The sequence below is a fragment of the Jatropha curcas genome, chromosome 10 (genome assembly GCF_041381405.1).
Source record: "Jatropha curcas cultivar XTBG-Jc1 chromosome 10, XTBG_Jcur_1.0, whole genome shotgun sequence".
Taxonomy (NCBI): Eukaryota; Viridiplantae; Streptophyta; class Magnoliopsida; order Malpighiales; family Euphorbiaceae; genus Jatropha; species Jatropha curcas.
In genome coordinates, this window is record NC_143160.1 from 5,337,229 (window position 1) to 5,362,533 (window position 25,305).

General features: G+C 31.1%; 2 protein-coding genes across 2 annotated transcripts; one reads left to right on the forward strand and one right to left on the reverse strand.

The window, feature by feature from the left end:
* Positions 1-8,231: 8,231 nt before the first annotated feature.
* Positions 8,232-10,151, reverse strand: LOC149492965 (transcription factor bHLH162-like). Its single transcript, XM_089726987.1, has 3 exons — positions 9,857-10,151; positions 8,656-8,997; positions 8,232-8,556 (listed from the first exon to the last, which is right to left on the reverse strand). The coding sequence occupies exons 1-3, from the start codon at positions 9,986-9,988 to the stop codon at positions 8,482-8,484; spliced, it is 549 nt and encodes a 182-aa protein (XP_089583113.1). The 5' UTR covers positions 9,989-10,151; the 3' UTR covers positions 8,232-8,481.
* Positions 10,152-22,161: 12,010 nt separating this feature from the next.
* Positions 22,162-24,544, forward strand: LOC105640398 (polygalacturonase 1 beta-like protein 2). The gene is made up of 2 exons (XM_012224696.4): positions 22,162-22,316; positions 22,433-24,544. The coding sequence occupies exons 1-2, from the start codon at positions 22,245-22,247 to the stop codon at positions 24,242-24,244; spliced, it is 1,884 nt and encodes a 627-aa protein (XP_012080086.1). The 5' UTR covers positions 22,162-22,244; the 3' UTR covers positions 24,245-24,544.
* Positions 24,545-25,305: the final 761 nt, after the last annotated feature.

The following is a 25,305-nucleotide window of genomic DNA, read 5'->3' on the forward strand; positions in this document are numbered from 1 at the left end:
GTATCGTCTACGGCAGCATGAGCAGTGAGATTACCATCATCAGCTTTCTTGTTCTTGTCCATAGTCCATACCTTATTAAGATGCCTCTCCAATTGCTCATCTAAACTCTTTAGATCAATCTGATCCGCTCTTACAAAACCATCACTGTTTTCTTTCATTTTTGCAAAACCCTTTTCAATTTGACTTCTTGTTGAAAAGGGAAGAAAGAAAGAAGTAATACAAAAGAAAGAAAGATGAGAACTTTAATTTTGTTTGAAGAGGTACCAGAAACCAAAACTAATTAACAAGGGTAAAAGAAGAAGAAGGAAGGGAACATGGGTTTGTTGTGTATTTAGGGAGGGTGAGTGTGGAGTTCTTCTTCTCTCCAGCTGCAATAGGCCATGTGGGCACATGCAATTGCCTCCTCTTCACAACGTGTAGCTGTTTCTGAATTCTGACCCACACTTTTGTTGGTCTCCTCTTCTTTCTCCTCCTCCTCCTCCTCCTCCTCCACACTCACTAACCCTCTCTTTGTTCCTCTTTAACTTTTTTTTTTTTTTTAATTTTTCAATTTCCACTCTATTATTTTAACTATTTAATGTTTCTTGAAATTTCAGTTACCTTTCTCCCTCTCTCTTTCTCACACTAGAATGTTGCTGTAGCCTGTAAGATGTGAAGAAATATTATTTCCTTTGCTTTGACTTGTCCAAAATTCTTTATCTCTGACCCCCTTTATCATGACTTCAGATGGTGATATGTGGCAACATCTCATTAGTTGGACCCACTTATTACCATTTTTATAATACAAAATGAGGTCCCTGAATGTATACTCCCCTTCCATTAAATCTGCAACTTATCTTTTTAAACCATGTGAAAAGTTCAGACATGTTAAAATTTAACCCAACGAAAAATATTATATTAATTAATTAAGTGAAGTTACTCCAATAAAATGGGAAATTGCGATTCTAAACCAATTATTTTTATTCTTATTTTATTTATAAATTAATAATAATTTAAAAGGTAAATAATTTAAATCGATGAAAACTTCATAATAAAGACTCTCATTCGTGATTATACATTAATTTTTTAGATTTTTTTTTTATGTCAACTAAGATTAGTTGTCTAATCTTTTGAGTAGACATTGACAGCAATGTCTGGTTTCTTTCATTTTTCCTTGTTTCTCAAGTAGTCTTTTCTTAATTTAACCGACACTAGATGGTGAACATTTATTTTTTAGATGTGTTCACACTTCCACGACAAGAGAAGCATCTAATATTATAATAAATTGGCAAAATTTCAGCGGTCTTTAATAATAAGATCTGAAGACCAATTATTTATATAAAAAATAATAAAAAAAAGACTAAATTTAGGTCAGGTTTACTTTTTTTTTTCATAGACATAATGCCTAGTTAGCTATCATTTTTAAATTGATCTTCCTATTTCCTCCTCTGTTGGGAAGTTAAAATCCTTTTGTAAATAAGTTGATGCAACGTGAGATTATGTTTTATTGAATTTAAGTTCTACAAGTTAATTAAAATCAAATTTAACTCATTTAAAAATGACTATTTCTTGAATTTAATTCGTTTAAATTTTAAATGAGTTCGAACTCAACTCATGTCCAATTTATAGTTAAACAAAAAAATTGTCGCTTATTTATAAGTTTGAACTCGTTAAGTTTAGTTTGATTTAATTTGTTGACTAATTTTTAAAATAATTTTTCGAAATACTTTCTTGTACACGTTTTTCAGATCTACATAATTACATATATATGTGTATGTATTGCTGTCGAAGTTGTGAGATTAACCATTAATATTATATCTCAAGATCAAGGATTAACATCACAATTAGGGATAAAAAGATTGGAAAATTTTAATATTCACGAATTTTATTCCATTCATCATCTATTATTATAGTTAGGATATGGTTATTAACAATTAACTGGCTCGACACGCAAATGGAAGTTTGAAAATCAATACTGCATGACGTTTTGTCTTTGTCTTGGCTTTTAAGTGGTGAACAATTCATTGGCGGTTAAGTGCTACTTGAAAACTCTATTTTTAAGACTTTGAAAGTGATTTTGTCATGTAAAGAGATAAGAATAATATACTTTCACAAGTCAATGTATAGAGCCTAGCTATGCCTTATAATTCTCGTCTTTCATAATTTCGTAGATATTTAAAATTCTCTTTCTAAAAAAAAAAAAAAAAACATTTATAATAAGCGACAAATGCAGATTCCAAAATGAGATTAATTTGATATCTAAAAAAAAATGAAATTATTCATTCAAATATCAAAAAATTTTTTGATTTGTCTTTATTTTATTATATCATAATAGACTGAGTCTATCTAAGAATTTCTCTAGATATGGGAAGAACACTTTGATCATTAGTTAACAAAATGGGCTCAGACCCATTTTCTATTGTTGAGTGTTTAGTTTGGGCTTAGGAGTTAGGACTAATTCGTTTGTATTAATATATGAAGTTACAATTAAACAAAGAACAAGCAACATTGTGAGCCTCCAATAATTGAACAATTTATGAACTGGACTGGGCCTAGGGTTTCTTAGTATTAATGGGCCATCTGTCCAACATCAACATTGGGATCCAACTAGGATATGTATGAATATTCAGCAATAATTATAATTATTATAATTATAATGATCATGTTTTGGTGTATGTATGTATGTATGGAAAGATTGTGGATTGTGGTTGAGATCTTCCTTTTATGTATCGATGTTGATTTTGATTTTTTCTGTTGATGACATCACTCTTCTCTCACTTTACTTCAGACCTGAAATCGAATGATGCTTCAAAGTGAAAGCAAATCTTAGTATTCCAGTTTTTGTGGCATAATTATTATTTTATATTGAAAAGTCACATGAATATATCAACTTTCTCCGTAACATGAATATTATGGGCTATGTTTCGTTAAATTTGTCGGTTTAATTTTTTTTTTTTTCTTATTTTATTCTAATTTTACCTTTGTCTACAAAAATCGACACTATACTTTGTCTTAATTAAATAAACTTTAATTGAAAGTAATTTAATTAATTATCTTTATTTTTTTATAAAATTAAGGTGATTCAATGATCTTTTTTTATTTTGTAAAAGGTTAAAACTGTCAAATTAACACGATGTCGAGAGTATTTATTTGTAAATTTTCCTATCATTTTAATCGTGTACATATTTGGGATTCAGTGCCCGAATGTTTGATGGATTACTTTTCCTTGAGATAATTAATGATAATTCTTCTCTTTCAAAAAAAAAAAAAAAAAGGTTGTAATTTGCAAAAAAAAATATTAATTTATGCATAGTTCAATCGATATACATATGTTCAAGGTTTATAGCTATAACATAAGAACATTTATTTTATGTGTTTAATTTCTCTATTAATCTTAATAAAATTAAATATTATTTTTAATTTTAAAATTAAATACTTCAAATTTATTTTTAAATAATACTTTTTGAAATTTATATTTTTGTAGTAGAAGTATTAAATCTTAGGTTTTAGAACCGTTACGAACTATCTGACGCTCAGAATTATTAGTGTTAACGCTGGACTAAAGACAATTATCTTTCTTTTCACTTCACTGTTTTACTAAAAGTAATATGTGAAAACATTCATTTATTATTGTTTTACCCATCCATGTTGAACTAAACACAATTATTATTATTTTACCCATCCATCTTTTCAGAAATGGTCTTGCCTTAACTCATTTATTTTTTGCAGATGATCTCATTCTGTTTGCTGAGGCCACTCTTGAGCAAGCAGGCATCATTATAGGCGTTCTGGATGATTTCTGTGTTTGCTCAGGGCAGAAAGTGAATGCTGATGAATCTCATATTTTTTACTCTAAAAATGTTGGTATCAGTCTTAGTAATCAGATTAGTAGGGTCTTGGGTTTTAAAACTACTAGCAATTTTTTCTTATCCGACGTAAATGATTTGCATGGGAGCTACTGAAAACGTTTTTCACATTTTAAGGGACTGTGTCTATGTTAATCAGATTTGCATTTCGCTCAATCCTCCTGACTTGTATTCGTTTTTTGATACAGGCTTATCTATGGAAGATTGGTTAGTAAAGAACCTCAAAAGCAAAGAGAACCATGCGTCGGGATGTCCTTGGGCTATTATTTTCGGAGTAGCTTGCTGGGAAATCTGGAAACGGCAGAATGTCTGGATCTTCAACGGCACCGCATCTCGCAAGAGGAGATAGTCAACGATATCATCTTTTCAGCCAAAGAGTATTGTAATGCAACTTATATTTTGTAAGAGAAGGTCCAAGTGAAAGTCAACAAGTCTATGAGCTAGATTTCTTAAAAGGCGCTGATGATGCCTTTTTTTAAGCTCAGTATTGATGGATCACTAGTACATCAAATGTCTTGTGGTGGTGACTTATTAGAGATGCTTCTGGCCGCTTGATTCGAGGGTTTGTAGCTAAGGTGGGAACATGTTCTGTGCCAGCAGCTTATCCAAGGCAAAATGGACTCAAGTGGAGGCTTAGATCAACTTTTCTTAACTATTACAAATCTAATGCAAGAGGACCGGGCTTGTGACATTATTTATATATATAGAGAGGCAAATTTCAGTTCCGATTTCCTTTCTAAATTAGCTAGGAATTTCCCTTTTGAAATCCATGTATTTATGGATCTCCCGTTAGATATGAAATGGTAGCTTAACTATAATTTGTACAGTATAGCACACCTCAGATTATGCATATAATTTTTAGAGCTTTAACTCTCTATTAACCAAAAAATACATATGTATATGAACACACAGAAAAAAACTTCTTTATTTCCGCTTTTAGGATCTAAATAGAAACCAAATTGGTGTCTGTCGGGATTAGACAAGTTAGTAGAAAACATGAGTACAGAAATCAAATTCTTCAATTTCAAGCTTACAAATTTGACTATGGGATTATAACCAGCCCTTTTTTAGGACATAGTTATCGATTTTTATGGATTTCAACAACTTATGAATTATTGTACTCCAATTTTTGAATGGACTTATGAATTTTTTTTTTTTTTAGTCTTTTTAAATGTTAATTTGGTATATGATTGTTATAACTTTTGAAATAATAACATTTCACATTTTTCAATTATTTAATAAAAAAGTGTTTAATCGATTAAATTTTACATGTTGAAATATTAAATAGAAAATTTTCATAAATTGAAATATTTATATATGTAATCTAATAAATTTAATTATTATTTAATGAGTCAGTAATTGAGAGTTTTTTCCACGTTCAAAAATATATCTAAGATAAAATTTGCCTACATCAGTCCACTCATAGACTAAATTAACTAAAACAAGATTTTTTAAAATTATTCTCACCTGCAATTAATTTGGTTCGACTGGATATCCATAGCTGCACTCATGGATTAAATTTTTTGTCGAAACCATGGTACTTTAGACCATCAAGTGAAAAAAATGGATAAAATATGAATAATTTTTAAAAAGGATTACATTTGTCAATATTAGGTTCATGGCTCCACCTATTAATCAAATCAATAAAAATAAGAATTTTTAAAAATTATTCATACTTTTTTTCGTATATAGTCAGAATTACCATCATTTCAATAAAAATTACTATTTACATTAGTCTGGTCTATAATTGGAGTCATGGACTGGATCTAAATAAGTTAATCCATTTTAAAAAATTTGTGTTTGCATTGATTTGTTATATAAATTTGACTTGTCTAAACAAGTATAATCATTTTCATTTTTTTTTCAATAAATAGTTAAAAGTACTCTCCAAAAAAAAAAAATTTTTTTCCAATGATTTTATCTATCCATTGAATCTAAATAAATCATTTACTGTGCTTTTAGCGTCTAATGGTCGAAAGTAATGGAGCAAATTCGACGATGAAGGCCGAAAGTTGCACGTGCAACATGCAAAATGCATGCGTAAGTCATACATACTGTGTACTGAACTGTGTCAATTGCTGACTCTGAAACGCCAAGCGCGCTATCAATGTCGTGGTTTACGTCTCCTGCCTTCTTTTTATTAATTTCCAACAATATGTTATTTTAAATTTTACTACATGCTAATAATAATAATAATTAATTAATTTTTATAATGATAGGCAAAATATATAAGTTGACACTTAAATTTTTGCAACTCTAATTCATATTATCCTGAACTTTATGAATATGAATGATTTATATGCGCTTAAACTCGTAAATTTTAGTAATATTGAACATTTTTTTATGCATATAGTAATATTTTTTAGAATTTTTGACTTTTATATATATAATTTAAATTTAATATATAATTAACATAACTTTTGTAACAATAATTTTTTCACAATGATTATTGAAAACTAGCAACTATGACAATTTGTCATCTATATGCATTTTTTTAATATTTAACAATAAATTTCTAAATATAAAATACTATATTTTTATTGTCTTATAAAATATAAATTTAATATTTTTTATTGATTTTTAATATTGTGATTAAGCAATAGAAAATAAGCTATTTAAAAATATTTTTATAAAAAAATAATCCAAACATAAACTATTTTCTTGAGATAAAAAAAAAGGTGACTAAAATTTTTTTATCTAGACAATTTTAAAACTACATCTCATTCTTCCCGAAAAAAAAAAAAAAAAGCTCACATTAATGTATTATACGAAATGTAAAATTGATAAAATTGACTTCTCGTTATTCTTCTATGCATGCATGCATACTTGTCTCCGCGTGGCTGGACCACTTTTTTCTTTTTAAATCATCCGCTATCTCAGATAGCGATTGATCCGATTTCAGATTGCAGAGGCTCGTTAAGTGTGCAACTCTTTCAATTCAGTTTTCTTGAATCCTGAATATTATTAAGGGATTTAGCATTTCATCTCACTTGATAATTAGTAAGTAATTTATTAATTTTTCACTACTCTTGTTATCTATAAGTATAAGTTGTTTTAATGTATGTTTTTTAGTAGATCGTTTTGAAAATATTAAAAAATAGTTAAATTTTTTTTAAAATTTTACTTTTTTATATATTAAATATATTAATTATTAATTATGTGGATAAATGATAATTTAGCCAAATTAATAAATTTCTATTATAATTTAAGGAAATTAATTGCTTTCTTAGTCATCAATCTTAAACGATTTATACCTGTGAATAAAACTACAATAAAGAGACAATATTACTTGCTATATTTATTACTTGCTTTGTCTCATTTTGTTTGCTTTTTTTTTTTTTTTTTGATGTTTCAAAATGTTTGTAAGGTTTATAAATTTATATATGTATTATTTTTATTGTCATAACATTTATGATTTTTCATTAAATGAAAGACTTTTATTAATATTTTAATGAGTTAAGGGTAAAAAGGAGCAATATAACAATATGCGTGTTTTGTCATGCAAACAAAATGGGATGGATGGATTAATTATTTACTATTTAGCACTTGTTCTCAAATACTTGTCATGTTTGAGTATTTCACGCTGCTTAAAAATATTATTTAATTTGTCTAAGTTACAATAAATTATTGAGTGAATTGACCATATTATTCTTAACTTATTATTTGAATAGAAACCATTCAATCACTAAATATATAAATAATAAAAAAGAAAAAAATAATTTATTATTTATCAAATCCATAAATATAACAAATATAATATTTGATATGATAAGTATTTGACAACAGAGGGAGTAATAATTTACGCGTGCGTCTTAGTCATTATAAGCACGCAGTGGTGAAACCAAAAAAGAGGGAGCAAAATAATATTAATGGTTAATTATTAGAGGAGGGTAAAAAATTAGAATGAAGAACAAATTACAAGCATAGCTGTCGATTTAGAATTTATTTATATTTCTTTTTCATTTTTTGGACCAAATTACTATGATTTTGCTAAAGGACATGTACTAATATTGTCTCTTTTGTATTTTCCATATAAAAAGACATAAAAAGCTTTGTTCAGTTACATATAATTATTACTCTACGCTTCACGGGCTAATGTTTTATATATTTTTGAAGAATTATTATTATTGAATTATATTTTTATTTAAAACTTTTTAATTTTGTTACTTCATAATGAATTTAAAAATAAAATGACTAGAAATTGTTTCAGATAAAATTTTAGGTTCATAAAAGAAATTGCTGACATGCTTATGTTAAGTTACTAATATTTGAGGTTTTTAAAAACCAATAATAATAATAATAATAAAAAAGAATATTGAAGCCAAATACAAGAATAAATCATTAAGCAATTAATTAAAGGGAAAGAAGAACTGCAAACACTAATGATTTAACATTAACACATAAACTTCGGAATTAATTAAGATTACTAAGTATTTCTACATATACATTAATAGATAGAATGCAAAATATATATTACAAGAAGCACTGCACCATCTATCTATTATTACGTAGAGCATGAGGCTGGTGGCTCATTCAATAGCCCACATGAGCACAAGTGAAAATCTGACAGTTTTAACTCCTCTCCAGAACGAACACGCTCTTCAACATCTTCTGTTGCTGAAAGATAATTTCGCATTCAACTCCAGTAAATTAGTTCCTGCAATCTCTGGCATACCCTTGTTGTCTCCACACCAACTCTACTAATCTTAACCTAAAAAAATTTTATCAAATAAACATAAATTAATTTCACATCATCAATTTGCTTAATTCTATCAAATTGGAGTTTATGTTTAATAATACGATTAACCACCTGGGCGTGGATTGTGTGGAAGACCTTATCTCCAACTGTTGTATAGCTAGCACTTACAACTTCAGCTCCTTCTTCTTCAAGAATGGTAATAACTTCATGTAACATGAAATTCCTCTTTGAACCACTAATCAAAACCACTTCAATGCTATTACCCAAGTCTCTAAGTTCAAACATAGGTAATGTCAAGCTCATCATCATTTCATTCATTGCATTATTATTGTTAGCTTCTGATAATGAACCCAGTGTTCTTTCCTTCTTCTTTTCTAATTTCTCTATTCTTTCTTTCAGGTTTTTTATGTAAGCAGCTGCATGGTCTAGCTGGTCTTGCTGTGACAGCATATCCTGCATACAAAACCAATAATTACTGCATTAGCATTTTCAACTTCACTGTAAAAAAGTTTACAGAAAAATCAATCAATTTTGCTTCCAAAAGCTAATAATTATGTTATGATTAAAATAAAATTTAATCTAGTAATTTCCTTTTTCCGCTTAATAATTACTAAAAGACAGGCCTAGGTGTCTGGCTATCAATGGTTTAAATTTGTAATTTTCTCTTCTGAAAATGACTGTCGATATATATCTCAAGCAACCTGCACAATCTATTTTAATTTCCTGTCCTGCATATATTAATAATTTTGATTGGACAGCAAATGTTGCAGAGCCAGAAGAGCGTTATCTTTAATGTTTTCACAGCCATAGATAGTACCCGAATATAACTGGACCACAAAAAATACAGGGGCCAAGAAAAATTGAACAACATTAAATGCAATAGCTTTACAATCAGTATGGATTTATTAGGCTGGTCTGTAGTTCAATAATAATAATTATCTCATGATACAACAAGGTGCAAAGATTGAAACCTTCATGGTTTCTTCTCGCTTTAGTTCTTATAAACCAAAAAATAAAAAGAATAAAGCAGAAAAGATTAATTAAGCATGGATGTATAGCAGCAGGCTTCAATTGTGATTAAAACTGCGAGCCGGGTGAGCTGAAATTTTCAGATTTGGAATTAGCCCATGAACAAATCTTGTAAAATTAATATTTATCTGAAAGTTGGAACCCTAAATTTTCAGATTTTTGTTTGGATATGTGTTTGCGATGCCAATTAGGGTTGATTTCTCTATCGTATAATAAGTTTTAATAATTATCAAACAATAATTTTGAGAAACTAAAAATTATGCAATATATTTTTTCTTTTTACCTTATGATGTTTGAAATGCTGAGAAGGAATAACAGAAGCAAGCTTGAAGCATAAAGCCTTCATGTGAATTCTCCGATTTTTCTCGACCGTTTTCCGGTCAAGTTTCAGTGAGTCTCTGCTGCTTTTCTTCATCTTCTACTCTTTTAAAAAGCTTTAATATATAGATTCCTGATTTTTCTTTCTGTGAACATATATAATAATTACAGCGTAAGTTGTAAAACCCACATTAGAGAAATTGACAGGAGACTTGGTAAACCTAAGAGACGAGAAAGAGCAAATGTATTTGTGCAGAAGACTGTGTGTATATATATATATATATAAGCCAAAAGGTGAGGAAGTAGATGCATCCAGCCACGCAAGAATACGCACATGTAAGGCTGAAAAGTGGATGGAATTCAAACTACAAATGAATGAAAGGAAAAGACATAGGAAACATCCGTAGTCTGTTGTCAAAGAAAATGAAAGAAGTCAGAAAGTGGGCCGCTAAATAAAACAAGAGCTCAAGAAGAAACTGTCAGAAAGGAGAGCATTTGCTACACGTTAAAATAACAAATTTTACGGAATAGAAAATGATTATCTTTATTTGGCTCAATATAATAAAATATAATGTCCATCTTACACGGCAAGATATAATGTAATTTGTGGTTATAAATATTAGGTGATGATCGTTGTCTTCTTGGAAAAAAATAATCTAAGAAAATTTAAAATTTTTAATTAACTTATAGCATTTTTACTACTATTTTTTTTCACACTATCGGGTAATATCATATTTAAATTAACTTTTACAAATTAAGATAAAGTTTTATAAAATGTTAGTTCTTGTGACGTTTAGCTTTTAGCGTTTTACGAAAAGTTACTCAAATAGATATCAACTATTCAAATATTTCTAAACACTACTAAAATATCTAACAGCAATGAAAATAGTTAATTTTTTGAATGAGCTAATTTTTTGAATAAGTTACTTATCTGAAAAGACAAAATAAACAAATTTATTTTCTTTTTATAATCGATCAAAAATTTATTTTTTATCATAACGACAATATTTTTTACCCTTAAAATTTTTTTTTTTAAAAAATATTTATTAATTGATTTGGTATATAGGTAGTCTTATAGACTAGATGTAAACAAGTAGCACTTCACAAATTTAAAAGAAAATAATAATATTTCTACATTTTTCTAACACGAGACTAATTTAATTTTAGTAATATTCCAAATCTATTGATATATCTTTTTTTTTTACATAAAATTAATTTTGTTTTGAAATTTTATAAATGTTGTGGTTGATAAGTATTTTTCTTTAATATATATAAATTACGCAATGTGTTTCCACTTCAATCATTGAATTTCTCTTTTCTTTAATATATATAAGTGCTTTTTGCATATATTTTTACTTAATAATTTTATACTTGTCATTTACATATGAAAACAACAAATATATATAAATTCAAGTAATTGATTTTAATTAACCTTGTTAAACTAATTTATGCGAAAATTTTTTATTAAACATTTAATACAAGTGGCTGACCCTTGACTACTGACGAAGGAAAATATCTTGTTAAGCCGAAGTCATTCCGCGCATTCACCGTCCATAATTTTCAACCGCAGCCGCCATTTATTAATCGTTAAAAAGACCATACTTATGAACGGATAACCATTTTAATTTAGCAGCACAACCGTTCCCACCTCCACCGGCCACCGTGAAAGTAACCACCAAGTAGCAATTGCAGAAAATTGCCAATGACTAATAATGTATAATGGAAACATTAGACCATTTCTTTTTCTTTTTCTTTGTCTTTTTAACCAACAGAGAATATTAAGTGCACGACTCGCTTTAAAGGAACAAAAGCAAAATTGGACAAGGAAGGGGAAATTCAAAGACCTCTGTCTAGTGTAACTGCCGATAAGTTAACTTATATATATTAAATAAAAAAAAAAAAAGCAGATTTTACTCTCATATGCAATTTTTATTAGGAAATATTATTATAGGAAATCCCGCTCGCCGTGTATTTCTTTAGAATAAGCTTATATACATGTGTAGTATTATGTAATTACAAATATACCACTAACTCAATTTACATAGCCAAAATATACATCAGTACATAGTCTAACACTCCCCCGCAGTCAGAGCGGGAGCTTCACGAACGCAGAGACTGGATCTGAAATCATCAAACAGGATTCGTGGTAAGCCTTTTGTGAAAATATCGGCCACCTGAAATCGGGATGGAGTATGTTGAACTCTGACTTGTCCACGAGCAACCTTTTCACGCACAAAATGAATATCCATCTCTATATGCTTTGTTCGCTGATGCTGTACCGGATTACTAGACAAATAAACTGCACTAACATTATCACAGTAGACCAATGTGGCTAAGCTAATCGGCACCTTTAACTCCAATAGTAAATTGCGAAGCCAACAAGATTCTGCAACAACATTAGCGACTCCACGATATTCAGCTTCAGCGCTGGAGCGTGATAATGTCGGTTGTCTTTTAGAAGACCAAGATAGCAGATTATCACCAAGAAAAACACAATAGCCAGAAGTGGAGCGTCTAGTATCAGGACAACCACCCCAATCAGCATCGGAGTAAGCTGTAAGACATGAAAAAGGGGAGTTCGAAAGGTGCAAACCATAAGAAAGAGTGCCTTTGAGATACCTCAAAATTCGCTTCAAAGCACTCATATGAGCCGTTGTTGGATTGTGCATATGTAAGCAAATTTGTTGAACAGCATAAGACAAATCCGGTCTAGTGAATGTGAGATATTGAAGTGCACCAGCTAGACGACGATATAAGAGAGGATCATCACATGAAGAACCAGAATCAGTACTGAGTTTCGGCTTGGTGTCAACAGGCGTCGAGATAGATTTGCAACTAGACATGCCTGCTCTGTCAAGAATTTCTGCAGCATACTTACGCTGAGAAAGGAATAAACCGGAGGAGTTTCGGTGAACAGAGATGCCCAAAAAGTAATTCAAAGGACCCAAGTCTTTCATGGCAAACTCTGAAGACAGCAAAGACATAATAGATAGCCGAAGCTTTTCTGAAGAAGTGGTGAGAATAATGTCATCAACATAGAGCAGAAGATACGCCAAATCAGTCCCCTTGCTATAAATGAAAAGTGAATGATCAGATTTGCTGTGAATAAAACCAATAGTAAGAGCATAATCAGCAAACCTTTGGTACCAAGCTCGTGGAGCTTGTTTTAAACCGTATAAAGATTTGCGAAGGAGGCAAACATAATCTGGATGTGTCGAATCCTTAAATCCCAAAGGTTGATACATGTAGACTGTTTCACTTAAATTTCCATGCAGAAATGCATTTTGAACATCCAGTTGATTTATACACCACCGTTTTGAAACAGTGAGACTGAGGACAGTGCGAATGGTAGCCGGTTTAACAACTGGACTGAAAGTCTCATCACAATCCACACCAACCTGTTGGGACCTGCCATCACAAACAAGACGAGCTTTGTATCGCTCAAAAGAACCATCAGACTTAGTTTTGATGCGAAAAACCCACATAGACCGAACCACATTAGCATTGGTAGGACGGGGTACCAACTCCCACGTCTTATTTTTAATTAAAGCAGCATATTCATCAATCATGGCAGCCTTCCAATTTGGATCGTTTAGGGCAGCAAGTGGGCTATTAGGTAGGGTGAAAGAAGACGAAGAAGCAAACAAATTAAAATGCTTCTTAGGACGGGTGATGCCATGCATACTGCGGGTGGTCATGGTTCGGACTGGAGCAGGAGGAGGTGGTGATGTAACAGGTTGTGGTGGCTGTGGAGAAACATTTTCAGATGGGACGGGTTGCGTGACCATAGGTGAAGGAGAAGATGACAATGGAGGTGGAGAAGATGTGGAGTTTTGTAAATGATATTTAATAAGGGATGAACACTGTCATCCAAAAAGTGATAGGTAGACGAAAACTGAGGTTTGACCGAAGCGAAGGGAAAAATTGACTCATCAAAAGAAACATGCCTAGAAAGAATGATTTTGTTTGTGGACAAATCATAACACTTGTAACCCCTATGATTAGGCGGATAACCAAGAAAAACACAAGATGTAGAACGAGGTTGGAGTTTATGAATAGTAGGAGAGGGAGACAAAGGAAAACACAAACACCCAAAAACTCGTAAATGACTGTAAGATGGAACCCGGCCATAAAGGAGAGATGTAGGAGATGAAAAATTAAAATTTTTGTGAGGAACAATATTGATCAAATAAGTAGCCATTTGCAAAGCATGAGGCCAAAAAGAAGGAGGCATGGAAGATTGAGAAAGTAATGTTCTAACCATGTTATTTATGGTGCGGATTTTTCGTTCGGCTTTCCCATTTTGAGAGGATGTAAAAGGACATGAAAATCGAAAACTCATACCATTCACATGAAAAAATTGTTTGAATTGATTATTATCATATTCTTTGCCATTGTCACACTGTAAACACTTAATTTTCCTACCAAATTGGGTCTCGATGAACACAGAAAATGATTGAAAAATTTGGAAGACTTGTGATTTTCGGCTTAATGGGAAAGTCCACAAAAAATCGGTATAATCATCAAGAAACAAAACATAATACTTATGACCAGCAGAACTCAATATAGGGGAAGTCCACACATCACTATGAATAATATCAAAAGGCATAAGAGTATTAGAATTGGAATCTGAAAAAGGTAATCTAGCTTGTTTCCCAAAAACACAAGAATGACAACTATTAGAAAAAGAAAAATTACAATCAATTAATTTATTTCTATGAAGATATTGTAAAAGAGGAGGTCCCGGGTGCCCCAATCTACGATGCCATAAATCAGCAGACAAGGTAACAAAAGCCAATGGTGAAGACTTTGAGAGACTTGAAGGAAAACTGCTAGTTATGGGATATAAATCCCCAACGCTATTACATCGCATGAGAAGACTCCCCGTCCATAAATCCTTCACAGAAAACCCAAAAGGATCAAACTCAACAGTGACATGATTATCAATAGTAAAACGACGGACAGAGACTAGATTTTTAATTATTTTTGGTGCATGGAGAACATTAGATAAACATAAAGGAAGGTGGGGTGGTTTAAGGTAAGCATGCCCATATCCTGCAATTGGTATTTTCTGTCCACTACCAACAATAACATCATTATTTTTACTGCTCAAATTAAAATAAGACGAGAGAGTACCTGAAGAAGATGTCATATGCGAGGTAGCTCCTGTGTCCATGAGCCAAGGTTCTTCAGGTGGATTGAGAGACATACTTTGCATAGCAGCATCAATGTCCGTAGGTGCATAGCCAGAAGAAGATGCTTGAGCAGTATAGGCCTGCGGTGGACGAGAACCAAGTATGCCAGGTTGACGAGCAGATGGGCGTGCCCAAGCAGTGGTTGGATAAGGACATGGTGGAGGAACAGCCCAAGCTTGCTGCCCCCATGCAGGCCAAGGAGGATAAGCCGACCAAGGATAATAAGGTGGTTGTTGCTGATGAGAAAAATTATTGTTAAATCGCTGCCCACCTGATTGATTATTTCCTTGTCGATTAGAGCCAGAATTCTGATTGCGATTATTATTTCGTCCTCTGCCGCGTCCATTATTGCCTCTCCCGCGATAATTATTAGTGTTGCGAGACTGTCCTCTACGTTGCCCAGTATAATTACGAGGAGCAGTATTGGTGTTGTCTGAAATAGCAACACGAGAAGAAGAAGAATTTTCCTCAGTAACACCTGTAGTAAAAAGTGCAGTGCCAGTGGCAGCAGAAGCAGTGGCAGCCTGCTTAGCCTTGCGTGTTTCTTCAAGAATCAATTTTGATCATGCTTCATAAAAGAGAGGCAACGGGTCACTTTGCTGAATTATGGTTGCTACACCATCATAAGCCTCATTTAATCCAGCAATCAATTGAAGAACAAGGCGTTGGTTTGAAACAGGGGCACCAACATTTGAAAGCTGATCGGAGAGCATTTTGAGCTCTTGACAATAAGCAGAAATATTTGGAAAATCGTCCAACAGAACATGAGAAAATTGGTTTTCCAAATATAAGGCACGAGAATTCTTATTGTCTTGGAAAATACCTTTCAGACGATCCCAAGCGTTTTGAGCAGTGGAATCCGTTTCCAAAATAGTATTGAGAAGATCAACAGAAATTGTCCCATAAATCCATTGAAGAACTGTAGCATCCAATTGAGACCGCAGTCTTGGATCGACTTCAGTAGCCGTAGAAGATTCCTTGTCTTTATCAGATGACAAGGGTGGAATAATGAAATCGAGAACTTTATAAGCACGGCAATGAATTTTGAACAATTCCGCCCAAGAGGAATATTGCCCCTTTTCAGTCTCAAGAATGATTGGAATAAAATTTCGGATATTGTTAACAGCAAGGGCTGGATGAAAATCATGCTTGCCTGCCATGGTTTAGAAAAGAGATAAAGATGAAGAAAAGAACTAGGGTTTAGAGAGAGCGGCTTGAAATTTCGAGCTCTGATACCATATAGGAAATCCCGCTCGCCGTGTATTCCTTTAGAATAAGCTTATATACATGTGTAGTATTATGTAATTACAAATATACCACTAACTCAATTTACATAGCCAAAATATACATCAGTACATAGTCTAACAATTATAAACAATTTAATTTATTTGCAAATAGAATTTGAATCCCTTGTTTAGAATAATTTTGTGAAACTCATTTATAAATTCAAATTTTTGTGTTTGGTACGAAAAAAGAATAAAGAATTTAATTTTACCAATTTAATTCTATAGATTTGAATATAAATAAATCAAATTCTAATAGAAAGGGTAGGGTTTTCAAATGAATTCCACCAATTTAAACAATCCTGAATTTTATGATAAAATTCTTCATCTTTCTAGTCTTGTAAAATTATTATGTCAAAGATATTTTAAGAATAAAAAAATGGATTTTTAATTTTTAAATTTATTTTAAACATGAAAAATTCATTTGCAAATAAATTCTATCTATAATATATTTATAAATAATTTTCACATTTTCAATTTATATGTACAAAACAAAGGCTAAGAGTAAATTATTGCATATTGTGTAATAAAATCGAGATAATCCTTTCTTATTGAGCAAAATTACTAAAATATTTTAATAATTGTTAACTATTTTAATAATTATCAAGTGTTTTATTAGCGTTTCATTAAATATAATATAATAATATTTAGTAACCCATTTCTATAAACTCTAAACATGCGACCAGAGATAGTCAAATAGAATCTTCAACAATATACAACTAGTCATGTAACAACCTACAAGTCGTTATTGTTATGGAGAGAACTCCAAATAGGATACAATGAACTCCAAATACCTCCAAAACAACTCAGTCACGTGATAGAGAGAACTCCCAAAATCTCCAAAACTTCACGTGAACTATGTTTTCTTTTTTTTTTTTTTTTTTTTTTTTTTTTAAATATAGATGTCTTTTTTAATACATTGGAGGTCAAAATAGACCGGAATAACATTATAGGTAGTTCTTCTCTTTAAATGATATTCGCTAAATTGATGATAACTTTTGTGATAAAGAGGACTTAAACTCGAGACTACTCAGACCGCATATGCTTGACTTTTTTAATATAGATATTACCATAACCGCATGTCCAAATTTTTTTATAGTTTATTATTTTACTTAGTTTGATGTTACAACTTATAACTAACTCATAACTTTGAATATTTCTTATATTTTAGCATATTATTTAAATTAATTGTACTTTCTTTTTATTTTTTAAAGCCAAGCGATTGATTTTATGATTTTATATTGGTTTTCATGCAAATCCTTAATTGAAAGCTGTAAAACATGCTAGCAATCGTTATAAACTTTTCTAATGCTTATTACCCAAATAATGAAACTTTTCTAATACTTTCATATATAACCAAACGTTACAAATTTTCACCCATTAATTTTAATGATATCCATTATATATACTAACGGCAGATCTAGAGAAAAAAAAAAAAAGTTAGAGGGTCAATATATAATAAAACATAATAAAAAGAGATTATCTTGAATTTTAAAATGGGTCAATTGAAAAATTGCATTAGTATTCAAAAGGAATTGAATTGACCAAAACATAGAAATCAAGTTTACCTTAAACATAATTTTCAATGACATTGAGCAGTACACATGAATTTTGGTGGACTCTATCACTAAGAATCACCCAATTTTACTCGGAGTCTAGTCACGGTTAAAATTCATCGTCTTTTTCTATAAATATATTTAGTGGAGATTGAACCTCTCTTTCCATATATCCAGTCTGGGCTCCTAAATCAGAATTCGTAGGTATACACATCAATTAATTAAGCAACGATATATTACTTGAAACTTGAATGGTACGCTGTTGAATAAAGACCAAAGACTCCAGTCAACGTCTTTGTTTCAACAAGGATTGGTTAGGTAGAAATAACACAGTGTGGTAGGTCTACCGTTATTGCCCCGATATATACATACAACTACAATGTTTAAAAAGGCAAAATGCATAACTTTGCAAAAAAAAAAGTTTTATTGCACCCTCAAATTTTATCTTGACCCATTAAATATTTTAATTTATAAATATATACTCATTAAATATTTGAATTTATAAAATTATGACATTCAACGTTCTAACTTGTAAAATTATAAAAAAAATTATAAAAGAAAAAAATTATAAATTAATTAAATATTTATTAGATAATTAAAAAAATGTTAAAAATTATACTAACTCCTAAAACTGCTGGTGTAGAAACTGAAAAAAGGTGTGCCATATTATTAAAGTTCATAACTTCAGAAAGAGTTTCACAAAATTGTCTTTAAAAAATATAAGGATAGAGTTAAGTACTTGGCCTATTTTTGAGGAAATTGAAATTCTAATTTGGAATTCAAAAATTAAAATTTAATTGACAAATATACATCTAGACAGTACGTAGGCCAAGAATTAAACTTATTACTTTTTTAATCCGCGTTCAAAAATCATAAACGCCTTCAATAATATATTTTCTCTATCTCAAAATATAAGTTATTTAAGATTGTTGCATAAGTATTAAAGAAGTAATTAATTCTCTTTGATTGTAATAAACTCAAGAATAATTAGATCAAATTATCTTTTATTTTAAAACCATAATTATTTGTGAAAATATTTATAGTTACTGATCTAAATAAAATTAATATTATTTTATACAAAAGGTCATTTGAACATAAATTAATTAATTGCAGCTGAGTTGAATTTTCTTTATGCAATCATTGTACTCTTTCTAGCTTCTTTTTGGCTTTTGAATGCCCCTTCTTTATGTATTTTTTTTTTTTTTCTTTTCATTTCTTTAAGTCTAAGATGGAAAAGTTAAGCATATTTTCGGCTCATATATTGTTTAAACCAATCAAATTGAATAAATTCAATTTAAATTGATTTTTAAAATATAAATTTTGATTCGATGCTTAAGATACAAAAATGAAAATTTTCAATTTGGTTTATTTTTATGAAACTAAAAAACTAAAACTTAAATCTTGTAAAGTTCTACTAAAATCTTTGTTCGTGCTATTCAAAAAATTAATCTTATTCAACTTAATCCCAGTTTATTATATGATATTTTTTCAATATATTTTAATTTCATTTCTACTAAATTAAGTTAGTTGGGTCCAATTTAATTTTTCTAACAAGAGTCAATATATATTCATATTGAGTTTTTTTTTTTTTTTTAATATATTTGGAGAGTGGAATTACTGCAAACAATTATTGTAGTTGTTGACGTTGGAAAGAAGATATTTTCTTGTGTGGATTCAAGAATACATTGTAATCCAAAGTGTACTATTACAACAATCTAGACATTTTTCACAAGTTATATTGGGCCTAAAAATTGATAGCAACTAGACACAAGAATATTCTGGCCCATGATCCAAAATCCTATTTCGAAATTCACTTTGGACATTCCAATCGCAGACTAGGCAGAATTTGACAAGACAGCTCAGTTAAGCTTCCGTTTGGGCCTTTTTGCTTTTTAATCAAACTTTAATCTTTGCCTGTTCGTAAGAAACAAAAAGGTGTAACTTCTGGTGACTTACGCGTGAAGTCGGAGTTTTCATTTTGACTTAATTTAGTGAGTTATTGAAGAATAATTTCTGTTGTGTAATGTATGGTGTTATTTCGACCATTTAAATCTCCTGATAAATAAAAAAAATATTAATCTTAGCAATAGACAAAACTTGTGATAGTAAATTTATGTTTTTGTTCGTTTTTTGAAAATATAATTTATTAATAATATTAATTTCTTCGAATCTTTTATATTTAAAATGTTTTTCTATACCTAATCTGCATCTAACAAGCACTTGCAAGGTCATAGAATCTAAAACTCGCAAGCTTTCTTGGCTTTAAAAATTAATTGTTAATGTATACAAAAACAAAAGAAAATAATAATAAAATTTGATTTGATTCATTTGATCGATGTTCCAAGAAAACATGAAAAAAAGTAGCATGTGAGGATGGGTCGTCTCTCCCAAGCAATTGGGACTTGCAACAAGAAAACTAGGCAATACAATAATTTCTTTCATTCAACCTAAATAGGTCATATATTAGAACTCCATAGAGCCAAAAACGAAGCATAAACGTTCTCTGACATTTTTCTGGTATTGTTATTACTAAAATAGTAATAGAATAGGTTCGTTTTGTCTTGATTCTGAAATCAACTGTTTTGAGATTCGTGTTTTGTGGAATCTGCCCAACTGCTCCTGCTTTTCTTTCAGACATTAATTTACGTAAATTGTCTAATCCACTAACAATTTTTTAATACTATCGTTTAGATTTCTTAACCCTATCTTTCTCCACGCTTTTTATGTCTAGTTCTTACTGAAGTCTCATCAAATCTTTAGATCCAACTTCACTTCAATCTTTGTTTCACATACATCCACTGATCTTTGTCCTTATTATCTTCACACATATTTTTACAACTTTATATTAAAAAAACTTTGTCAAGTACCCATTATCATCACAATGTTATCCAATCTGCTAAACCCTAATTTCCACCATTTCGTTAGTAGTTTTTTAATTATGGTGAATAAAACAAGAACATCTCATATTCAAAAATGATTTAAAAATACTTGTAGATAAACAAAAAAAAAAAAAAAAAAAAGTAATATCACGTGCCAGTTTTGTCTATTTTTATTATATTTATTTATTTTATTAACGTAATTTTTCATTATAAGCTAATTGGAGATCCACGCTTTAAGTAATTATTTTTAGTCAAACATGATCATATTTACTGTTATCCTCATAATGTTTTTAGGCAAAAAAAGGTTTTGTTAGTTAGTGAATAGCTATTAATTACATAAAACTAATAATTTGCACTTAAATGCAACATAATAGTTGATTACTGATTTATTAATCCTACAGTGCGAGCTATGTTAACCAAATAGGGTGGCCTAGAAATGATACTTGATAGCCAAAGGCATAAGTGTGCCACCGGTTTCAATAGATTGCGCGACAAACTTTTTATAAAGCAAAACTTGGCAGGAAAGGAAAGTAGCTGCCTAATATAAATGCCGGTGACCTATCTAAAATTATTTCTTTCGGGGTCAAAACATAAATAAATTAAATTTTATGAATTAATTTAGACAAATATACACATATATATTAGAAAATAAATAAAAAAAAAGAGTCAATTGACTCCTTTTTTATTAAGCAGACCCCGAACATATATACCTATACATTTTATGAGGGGTGTATAATTGATCGGTTCGATTTTGAACTGAATTGATTTGACGAAACCAAATATCAAATTTTTACTTTATTTGTAAATTGAATTGTATTTTAATTAGTAAAAATGTGAATTCCGTAATTGTCAAACTTTTAGCATATATATTGTTAATTGTCAAACTTACTATTTACTGGTTACCATTTCTGTTGTTAATTACTCTAGTCATATCTTCTTTTTTTTTTTTTCTTTTATTACATTGAAATTTTTGCTATTACTTAATAATTCTTGCTTTCAAGATTTTTATACCAATCTTCACTTTGAGAAAAAATATATTTTATGGTGAATTAGTGATGCTTAGTGTCCTTCAAATTGTCGAACACTTTTTTCCTGTATAATTACATGATGTCCTAGTTTCAAAAAACAAATCCTTATTAGATCCTTAATTATTAGAAAGTACAATTTCACAAACTTTCTTGAAAATAAAATTAAAAAAAAATTAAAATTTAATGTATTTTTAAAGGTTTTTAGATTTAAAGTTTAATTAGGTAAGAAAATAAGCAACTAATTTATTTTTCATAGAATCTCATTTTAAATCCAGAAATCGAATTGAACCGATTAACCTGAAAAATCAAACTCAAAAACCGAATCAAATCATTCAATTGTAACCATCCTGTGCTCGTCCCTATATCTTATACGCATATCTCTTCATTTCTATATCTCCTCAAGAATCAAACAATGGGCAGAGAACTCACTCAAATTACTACTCTCTTCTTCTTCGTTGTCTTCTTATCAATCTCAGTTTTGAAGGTAAAAGATGATGAAGTCTCCTCTCATCTAATTACATTGCTTTTTTATAACTTTATTTCTTACAATTGCTTACATGCATGTAATTTTTCTTGCTTTCTTCCAAAATAATAATGCAGGTTTCTTTTGCCGATTCAAGAAAGCAAGACTCGCCGACTCCGTTGAACCCTTTTTCCCCTAAAGCTTCTTTGATCCGTTATTGGAACAAACACATCTCTAACTCACTACCTAACCCGCCATTTCTTTTCTCTAAAGCTTCTCCACTCACTGCCATTGACTCAGCTTTCTTCTCCAAACTCGCTACTCACAACTCACTGTCTTCACATTTTGATTCGTTCTGTTCCTCGGCTAATTTATTCTGTTCATTTGACTCCAAAGCTGAACTAGCCAATCATAACAAAGATGCCAACTTTGCACTTTACTCCAACAAACGCTTTTCAAATTATGGCGGGTCACGATCCGGAGGTGTTGACTCGTTCAAGAACTACTCCAACGGATTGAACTCCGTAACCGACTCGTTCATTAAGTACAGCCGTGACGGGACAGGCCACAGCGAAACATTCACAAATTATGCTGCTGATGCGAACGTAGCTAATGCAACATTTGGAAACTACGGCACTGGTGCCACTGGCGGCTCCGGCGAGTTCAAGAACTATGACGACCGAGTCAACGTACCGGGTCTTCGATTTACCACATATGACTCCGATGGCAATAACCATAAGCTATCATTTTCACATTACAGTGGAGAGACGAATTCTGGATCTCAAACATTCACAAGCTATGGAAAGAAAGGAAATGCAGTTCCATCTGAGTTCATAAACTATAGCGAAGATTCAAATATTATTGATTCCACATTCACGGGTTATGGCGAGTTGGGTAATGTAGCTAATGACTCGTTCACTGGTTATGGCGTTTCAGGCAACAACCCACATACTAATTTCAAGAGTTACGGCGCTGGAGAAAATGCCGCTAGTGATAGCTTCTCGAACTACAGAAATGGCGCCAATGTTGGTCAAGATTCATTTCAGTCTTATGCGAAGAATGCAAATGCGGGGAAAGTTAGTTTTACAAATTATGGGAAAACATTCAATCCTGGAAATGACACGTTTAAAGAATATGGCAAGGGATCTAAGGGTCTCACCACTGTTGGATTCAAGATTTACGGTCCCGATCGATCTTTCAAGGAATATATGGACAAGGGTGTCTCTTTCTCTGGTTATACTAACACCAGTAGTGTCAGTGGCAGTTTCGTGAATCATAGATGGGTTGAGCCTGGAAAGTTTTTCAGAGAGTCCATGTTAAAGCAAGGGAATGTTATGGTAATGCCCGATATCACCGATAAAATGCCTAAAAGATCATTTTTGCCCCGATCAATTGTGTCGAAACTACCATTTTCATCTTCTAATCTTTCCGAGCTTAAGCAAATTTTTCATGCGCCAGAAAACTCAACCATGGAGCGCGTGATTAATAACGCGCTTGCTGAGTGCGAGAGAACACCCAGCCGTGGCGAGACCAAGAGGTGCCTTGGCTCCATTGAAGATATGGTTGACTTCGCAGTCTCGGTTTTGAGCCACAATGTGGTGGTTAGGACAACTGAAAACGTTCACGGATCAAAGAAAAATGTAACGATCGGAACGGTCAAAGGAATCAACGGTGGAGCTGTGACCAAATCAGTATCTTGTCATCAAAGCCTGTATCCTTACTTACTGTATTATTGTCATTCGGTGCCCAAGGTTAGGGTTTACGAGGCAGAAATTCTTGAAGTTGAGAGTAAAGCAAAAATCAACGTTGGAGTTGCAATCTGTCATATTGACACGTCAGCTTGGAGTCCAGATCATGGAGCTTTTGTGGCACTTGGGTCCAGCCCTGGTCAAATTGAGGTTTGCCATTGGATATTTGAGAATGATATGACTTGGACAATTGCTGATTGATGATGAGGAATAATAGTTTTCTTGGGTTTTGATTAAATTTCCATTCAACCAATTTTTGGGTTTTGATTGTACTTTTTTTTTTTTTTTTTAATTTGGAATTGCAGAAGGCTCATTTGTCATTCCCAATCTTTCATTTGTACTCTCACCTTCTAGTATAAATCCGACACAAACTTCATCTTTATCCTTTTCAAAGCTGATTAGTTTTGTGTTGGTTTTTCTTTTCTTTTTTTCTTTTTGCTTCATTATTTCAAGAAAGTTGCTTCTTCATCATCTTTTAATATATTTTTCGTGTCTTTTTTATCTGTTAGTACGATTATATTGATATGATTAGATTTTGCTTGACAAAAAAAAAAGCATGTAGATATGTAAATGAAAGATCCTGAACTCAAATCAATGTACAGTTGGAGCAAATTGACAAAATAGAGAAAGAAAGAAAGAAACATGAGGGCCATTATGTACATAAAGTTAGGAAAATGCATGCACCAAGAAAATGAAAATTTTCAAAATATATTATTCCACAGCAAAAACGAAAGCCCAAAGGTTGTGATTTTGAGGGCACTGAAAGCAAATGTCTTGTCTGTGCCTTACTTCAATACCAACATTCCTCTCTGTACGGATACTAATAAATCTTACAATAACGAGGGTCCAATTCAAGAAAGGAAATATATGAAATTAGGGTTTATCTTAAATTCCAGTTTTTGAAACATATTATAAACATTTCTCTTCTAAAATAATAATAAGAAGAAGAAAAGAAGAAGAAGAAGAAGAGACGGAAGAAATAAGTGCGCGTGGGTATAGCCAGTGATTGTGCAGTGAAAAGCAAGAACAGAGGCGTGAGAGAATCCATAAATTAGCAGCAGCTTTGGTATTTGAGTGAAACCCAAGAAATGCTCTTATTCTAAGTGCTCTTCTCTTTTTATGGAAGTTTCTGCGGAAGTGGCTGGACCCCTCTACTCGATGCCTCACTTTCATCCCATTTTCTAAAACTCAATCATGCAATGCCTTTTTTCAAATTTTACCAAATAAAGTAAAGATTTTTATACTTAGATCAAATAAGATAA